General features: G+C 47.8%; 1 protein-coding gene and 1 long non-coding RNA gene across 3 annotated transcripts; both read left to right on the forward strand.

Moving 5' to 3' along the window:
• The first annotated feature begins 232 nt into the window (after nucleotides 1–232).
• Nucleotides 233–4,135, forward strand: LOC123329395. 2 transcript variants are annotated; one of them, XR_006544786.2, is made up of 4 exons: nucleotides 233–367; nucleotides 1,342–1,406; nucleotides 1,513–1,636; nucleotides 3,997–4,135. It is a non-coding gene; the product is annotated as an uncharacterized LOC123329395 (long non-coding RNA). The 2 variants fall into 2 exon arrangements; XR_006544781.2 differs by lacking the exon at nucleotides 233–367 and adding an exon at nucleotides 697–810.
• Nucleotides 4,136–6,278: 2,143 nt separating this feature from the next.
• On the forward strand, nucleotides 6,279–7,484 carry MCCD1 (mitochondrial coiled-coil domain 1). Its single transcript, XM_025267125.3, has 2 exons — nucleotides 6,279–6,437; nucleotides 7,155–7,484. The coding sequence occupies exons 1-2, from the start codon at nucleotides 6,279–6,281 to the stop codon at nucleotides 7,482–7,484; spliced, it is 489 nt and encodes a 162-aa protein (XP_025122910.3).
• Nucleotides 7,485–7,649: the final 165 nt, after the last annotated feature.

Raw genomic sequence — 7,649 nt, forward strand, 5'->3', positions numbered from 1 at the left:
CAAGAAGAGGGGAATTAGCCCTCAGCTGTAGACAGAGGGTGGAGAGGTCAATTGTAAAAGAGCATGTGGGGCAGTGCTGTTGAGGTCCTCTTTGGGAAAAGAGATCTGCACAGTATGTTCGAAAATGATAGGGGATACAGAGAAAAAATAATACAAAGTCAACAACAATGCAATGTAATGGGAGAGGCGGCACTTTTAAAGAGGGTGGTCAGGGTGGGCCTCACGGAGGTGACAGCTGAGCAGAAGACACAGTGAAGCAGGTGAGGAACCGAGTCATGCAGATATGTGAAGGAAGAGCACTGCTGGATCGTCCTCTGCACACCCAGGACTGCCCCAGGCGGGCAGTAAAACTGCAGTGGGATTGGAGGTAGGCGCCCTTGTGCACAGACTTCTTACAGAAAGGTGTGGGGTCGGGTCTCTCTTGCTCCGGCCTTTGAAAGTCCTGGGGTGGGGGAGGGAGAAGGCACTGCTTGGGGAGGAAGAGTCGGGGTACCCCCCTCCCTCTCTCGGCCCTCTCTCTCTGGATCCACCCCCGCCGCACCCTCCACCCAGGGTTATGGTCACTAACAAAGCAGGACCCTGAGGGCAATCACACTCTGAGAGGCTGAGCTGTCGGCAGAGTGCTGATCCGGCTGCAGGAAGGAAGGGAACGGACGGTGAACTAAGGACTCGGGGACCCGCTGTGGAGGGGGTGACAAGACCTGCCAAGAGCTGGGCTGCTGTGGGGGTCCTCCTTGAAGAAGACCTGCGATACCTCTGGCTGGTGGAGCACCTGGGCCTGAAGGGCCCCTCAATGTGATGTGGGATGAGGTATTGTCAGAGGATGGGTGAGGGTGGGGGTGAATCTCATCCATACCTGGGCAAGGCTCTCTGCTCCTGTACCCAAGGGCCCTCCCTTCCCTCCTAAATGGAGATGTTGGAAATGTCCTCAGTTGCCCTCTGGTCACTCACATTTCACCCTCATTTGAAAGCCCTTCTGGTTCTAACCTTTTTTTTTTTAATTGGAGTATAATCGTTTTACAATGTTGTGTTACTTTCTGCTGTACAATGAAGAGAATCAGCTGTATATATTCATATATCCCCTCCCTCTTGGACCTCCCTCTCAGGGCCCCTTTGAGTCACCACAGAGCACGGAGCTGAGCTCCCTGCGCCTTATGACAGGTTCCCACTAGCTATCTGCTCTACATACGGCAGTGCATGTATGTCGGTCCTAATCTCCCAGTGGGCCCCACCCTCCCTTTCCCTCCCTGGTCCACAGCTGCATTCTCCACGTGTGATTCTTGCGGCGCCTTCTCCCACATCCCCAGGACCTGACCTCTCTTCTTCTCTTCTGCCCTCCAGTGGGAAGAATGGCTCACTTCTCCCTGAGGAGCAGGCTCCAGGCAAGAGGCTGGGCTGTAGCTGAGGTTGGAGGAAGGAAAAGGCCAACGACTGGGAGAGGGGATGGGCACAGACAGAGCAGAAATCAAGGGGTTTGGGAAAGGTGATTCCATATCATTATTTTTCTCTCAGAGTCCAAGAGCCATCCCTCCCCCGCCCTGCCCGGCGCAGGGACATGGAAAGAGCAGCAGGAATGGAAGAAAAATGTAACTGATTCCTCCCTCTGCCGTCTTTTCCTCTTGGCTACTCTACTTTTGTAAGTGGAACTTCTTAATGAAACCTAAAATTTTTCTTTCAGGGAAGTCTCCAAACATCAGAAAATTAAATTATTAATGTTTCAGCCCTACAGGCTAAAAAACAAAAACAAAAACAGAAGCTTTAAGGAATGAAGGCACATGTGGAAAACTGGCCATTGTGCTGGGTAGTAAAGCTTGCACTAAATAAGCTCTATGTGGCGCTGAAAGGATAGCCTCTCGTTTGCCTGTTTGAGCTCGGGCAGCTCTTGGAAACTCTGTCCTCTTTAGAAAAGTGAAATGAGCACTCAATGCCCAGATTTTGGCTAAAACACCCTCCAATAAAAGGAACCATGGGTCTTTAGAAAAATAGCTGATTGTAGGCTTAAGACAGAAAAAACTACAAGATGAGCCTGGAATGCCTTGTAATGTCAGAGAGGAAGGCAATTCCCCATAATTGAGCATGTCAAAGGGACACAGAAGCCAACCTGAAAAAGCTCCCTATGAACAAAGCTGGAACAATTTCAGCAGCAAAATCACAATAAATATTGGATTATAACCCCAAATAAAAAATACTGAGTTCAGGGACTTCCCTGGTGGTCCAGTGGCTAAAACTCCATGCTGCCAATGCAGGGGGCCAGGGTTTGATACCTGGTCAGGAAACTAGACCCCACACGCCACAGCCAAGAGTTTGCATGCCACAACTAAGACCGGTGCAGCCAAACAAATACAATTTTTTTAAAATATTCTAGTTCATATTAAAATACACAAATGACTGAAAAACATTTTAAAGGGAGGGAGAAAGGACACACTTTCCTTACAGAAGAGTATCAAGTAATATATAAAGAGAATCCCCATTACAGGAGATGGAGTTTAATTTCCCTCCCCTTGAGTGTGGGCTGGACTTGGTGACTCATTTCCAAACAACAGAATGTGCTGTGTGCTCAGTCACTCAGGTTCTTTGTGACCCTTTGGACTGTAGCCCGTCAGGCTCCTCTGTCCACAGGATTTCCCAGGTAAGAACCCTGGAATGGGTTGCCATTTCCTTCTCCAGGGGATCTTCCCAACCTAGGGATCGAACCTGCATCTCCTGTGTCTCCCACGCTGGTGGTCAGATTCCTTACCACTGAGCCATCTGGGAAGCCAAAAATAGAGAATGGAAAGGGAAAAACTACTACTGAGTGGAGAAACTTGGCAGATAAAGATCATGTTGATATCATGTACCCTCGATATGATGTGATAAGAAAGGCCTTTCACATCTACAGTGCTCTTCCCTAAAACCCATAAACCCAATTTAATCATGAGAAAATATCAGACAAACCCAACCTGAGTGATATTCCCCAAACGTTCTGTCTGGTACTCCTCAAAATGTTCATGAAGACAGATAAAGAGTAAGAAACTCAACAGATCAGAGGAGACTAAGGAGGCATGACAACCTAATGCATTAAGGTACCCTGGATTGGATCCTGAAACAGAAAGAGGACATTAGTGGAAAAACTGGTGAAATCCAGTCTACAGCTTAGCTAATGGTATTGTACCAATTTTAACTTCTTAGTTTCTTGGTCTCAACATAGTTTTGATAGATGTTAACATTAAGGGAAGCTGGGTGAAAGGTACCGTATGATATTATCCATATGAGGAATCTAAAATGTGTCACAAATGAACCTATGAAACAGAAATAGAATCAGGTGAGAGTGGTGGCCGAGGGTTGGATTAGGAGTTTGGAATTAGCAGATGCAAACTGGTGTGTATAGAATGGATAAACAAGATCCTACTGTATAGCACAGGAAACTGTACTTAATATCTTATGGTAAACTATAATAGAAAAGAATATGAAAAATATATATATATATAGCCAGTCACTTTGCTGTACAGTAATTAATACAAAATTGTAATTCAACTGTACTTCAATAAAAAATAAATTATACTGGCATTTTTTACAAATCAAAGGTTTGTGACAACCCTGTGTTAAGCAAGTCTATCAGCGCCATTTTTCCAACAGCATTATTTTTTAATTAAGGTATGCACATTGTTTTTTTAGACATAATGCTATTACACACTTAACAGACTGCAGTATAAAGTATATATGGGCTTCCCCAGTGGCTCAGAGATAAAGAATCTGCCTGTCAATACAGGAAATGCAGGAGACACCAGCTCAATCCCTGGGTGGGCAAGATCCCTTGGAGAAGAAAACGGCAACCCATTCCACTATTCTTGCCTGGAAAAGTCCATGGACAGAGGAGCCTGGTGGGGTGTAGTCCATGGGGTTACAACTTAATGACTGAGCCCACACACGCACACATTGTATGACTTTTATATATTCAAATTGAGGAACCAAAAAATTCATGTGACTCACTTTATTGCAATATTCACTTTATTGCAGCGGTCTGCAAACCCATAATACTTCCAAGGAATGCCTGTATTGACAAACTGACAAAATGCATATGGAGAGGCCAGAGAGCTGGAACAGCCAGCACACTATAGAAGTCGGTGGACACTTGAAAACCCTACCTGAGGTCAAGACTTCCTACAAAGCTATGCTAATCAAGACAACGTGGTATTGGTGAAAGAAAACACAAGTAGGTCAGTGGACAGGAGAGAGAACCCAGGGATAGAATACATAAATGGTGCTGGGACAACCGGACATTCACATGCCAAAAAAAGTGAAGTGAGAAAGTTCTCTTGAAAAGTTACCATGAAGGTCACCTGTGACAGGAACAAAAAGTGCCTCTCAGTAAACTTCTCACATTAGAGCAGTGGGTGGACTTAAATATACCTAAGTACCCATCTCCCCAAGTTTTGCATGAAGGGTACGTGACTCACGTCAGTGCCCCCAGGCCTGCCCCATCCACTGGGCAGGATGCGGTAGTAAAGGCGGCATCAGCAGAGCAGCCCCTCGACCTCGTGCCAGACACCTCCCATAATCCTCTGCCTATCCCTGGCTGAAGACAGGCCCCTCCTGCAGAGGCCAAGCCAGACCTCTCATTTGATTAAGACTATGAGACATAAATAAAACAGCACCACATAAAGAAAAAGACTATTAGCCCCTCAGGAATAACAACAGTAAATATACACAGTAACATAACTCTAGGTTTACATTTATCTACTTTCATCCCTTCATTTCCATGACTATGAGATCCACAGCTCACCCAATAGATCTGAACTGATCCAAATACCAGTCTTTTCTTGAGCTCTCCCAGACAAAGCCAAATCCAGACTCTACTATAATTCATGGCTTAGGACTGCCTACTGCAAATCACTAGATATTGGTCCATTTTGGAGTTCATAACCTGAAACAGAAATTCACATGATAGAAATGTCTAATTTTCAGGTAGGATACTTTGTTACTAGTGCATCATCTAGACTGTTTTACAGAAGTTTCTCAATTAATAGCTGCTAATCTTGCTTTTAATTTATAAATGTGCTTAGTTTCAAATGTTACTTGTGGCTTGTTTAACCTTGTACTAGCTTCCCTTCTTTGTAACAACAGTAGTTTGGGCCTCTTCTGTCTCAACAAGTACAACTTAAAGCTGTGCACACATTGCAATTCAAAAATGAGCCCCCACATATAACCCTATCACTGAGAGACAAGAGGGAAGGCTTGTCTCCTCCAAAATTGTACAGGGACTCCATTCTTTTTCCACTAAAAAATGGGAACCTATCAACTAATGGGGAACCTAGAGATCTCTGACTTCATCTAAAGTTGCTTCAGCCCAAGTTCAAAAATCACTGACCTCCAGGAAGGTCTCCCTCTCTGCTCCTCTGACCCCCACACTATGGCAGAGGCCATCTTCCCTCCAAATTCAGTGTGATGTCCCAATAGCAAACTGCAGCTGTCCACTGTCCAGCAACCTTGCTTTCTGGGGCATGTTTTTCTGAGGACCTACTTTTTCTTAGATCAAAGCTGGAACCATCCACTCTGTGAGCCAGGGGTATGACTGTGCCCTCTAGCCACAACAGGACATTTCAGGATACACTGCAGGAAGTCCAGTATTTATACACAAGCCTCAGTGAGTGGACAAGACTTTTGTTCTAGTGCGGATTTGATGGGAGGGCTCACCAGTTCAACCAAGCTTGAAACCAGTACCTGTGTATGGTGCCAACTTAACAGAGATGGCAAACCCCAACAATGTACAATGCACAACAGGGACAAGAGAAAGGTCACCGGCAAGAAGAGGAAAGGGAAATAAAGTGAAAATCAATACTTGAGCCAGGTCAAGGGTGAGCTTTAAGTCTGGCAGACCTAGGCTTTTCCAGCAGGCTGTGGAGCCTTGAGCACATCTGACCCAGAGCAGGTCCCAGCCCATACTTGAATGAGTGAGTGCTGAATGAAGTTCTGAGCATTTCCTCATCTGCCAACCTGTAATGTAATTCATTCTCCCTTGCAGAACTGAGAGGAATGAGTAAGAAACACACAGTGCTAAGAATTACTGACACAAGACACGGTAGGCTGGGGACCAGAGTTCTGAAGGAAATTTTGCCTGGCAGGAACAATTTCACACTAGGGAACCTGAGTTCCTGGACTCTGGGGCCAGGTTGGGAGGCGGGTGGGTGCAACAGAGCAGGGCAGGGGCAGGGCCAGGCATTGAAGCGAGGCCACAGCCCGGAGGGAGCCAGTTCCTGGTGGCTGTGGGGTGGCTCAGACAGCTCCCTGCCTCACCCGCCATGGTCCTCCCTCTGGCCTGGCTCTCCCAATGCTGCCGTCACCTCCTCCTGCCATCCTGGGCCCCCATACTCCAGGGCTCCTGGAGGTGCTGCTCCCAGGGTCCCAGAAGCACAGCAGAGACGAGCTCCACACACAATAGAAAGATGTCACCTTACAGGGTAAGTGGCACCAAGGAAGGTGGAGGGCATGAGGGCAAATTTATACTGGGGGGCAGAGAATCCCCTCCATGTCACCACAGGTCAGCTGAAAGCAGACCTGGTGGCTGAGATGATAAAGAATCCAGCTGCACTGCAGGAGACCTGGGTTCGATGGCTGGGTTGGGAAGATCTCCTGGAGGAGGGCAAGGCAACCCACTCCAGTATTCTTGCCTGGATAGTCCCCATGGACAGAAGAGCCTGGAGGGCTACAGTTCATGGGGTCGCAGAGTCCTAGATGACTGAGTGACTAACCACAGCACAGCACATGCCCCCTCACCCCCACCCCATGCTTGTGGCCTAGTCCCAACCCTCAGTTCCTTAAAGCACCCTTCTTGCCCCCACCCTCTATCTGCATCCCACCCTCCTTGCAGTTCACAAAGCCCTTGAACGGAATAACTTCCCCTCATCTAACAGTTAATTATTTCTCAGGAGGGTTGGGACAGCCAGTTCTCCCCTTCCCAAATGCACATTCAAGTCCAGTTACAGCACCTGGGCTGTGATCTCTAACTACTACCACCCCACACCCCACTCCAGGACTATGCCCAAGACAGGAAACTGCTTTGGCTTTGCAGTAAGATGACCTCAAATTAATGGGGCAGAGGTAGAATTCCTGACTTCCAGTGAGCCTCAGCCCTCAGCCCTGGCTGATGACCTCTCCCTAATGCTCTGCCCTCCCAGGAGCACCAGCCCCGCCCCACAGCTGAGCTGGCCCAGGCGGAGGAGCTGCTGGAGCAGCAGCTGGAGCTGTACCAGGCCCTGGTGGAAGGGCAAGAGGGGGCCTGGGAAGCCCAGGCCCTGGTGCTCAAGACACAGAAGCTAAAGGAACAGATGCGGAGACACAGAGAGCCTGGGAGAAGTCACCTAAGCCTTCCATCAGTGGCCCCTTCACCATCCAGCCCTGAAAACTGCACGCCACCCTCCCCAGCCCTTGGATCAGCAACATCCCAGCCTCTCCCAGGCCCTAAGAAAACAGAAGAAACTGCCACAAAAGGGCTAGAAACTGGATAGTCATGAGAAGTCATGGCCTCTGCAGTCTTTTCACTCACATCCCAATTCAACACCTTCCGCTGACCTCAGCCCCCAGCAGGGCACAGTCCCCACAGGAATTTACTCTGGATTATGCCCCAGAACCACTTCACCCCAAATCCAATAAAGGGATGGAATGCTTATAGA

Source organism: Bubalus bubalis, chromosome 2 (genome assembly GCF_019923935.1).
Source record: "Bubalus bubalis isolate 160015118507 breed Murrah chromosome 2, NDDB_SH_1, whole genome shotgun sequence".
NCBI lineage: Eukaryota > Metazoa > Chordata > Mammalia > Artiodactyla > Bovidae > Bubalus > Bubalus bubalis.

What these genes read in the sequence shown, in the direction of transcription:
- MCCD1 (XM_025267125.3), top strand. Translation starts at nt 6,279, where the DNA reads ATGGTCCTCCCTCTGGCCTGGCTCTCCCAATGCTGCCGTCACCTCCTC. An exon ending in GAAAGATGTCACCTTACAGG is followed by an intron (nt 6,438 to 7,154) that starts GTAAGTGGCACC and finishes CTGCCCTCCCAG; the next exon opens with GAGCACCAGCCCCGCCCCAC.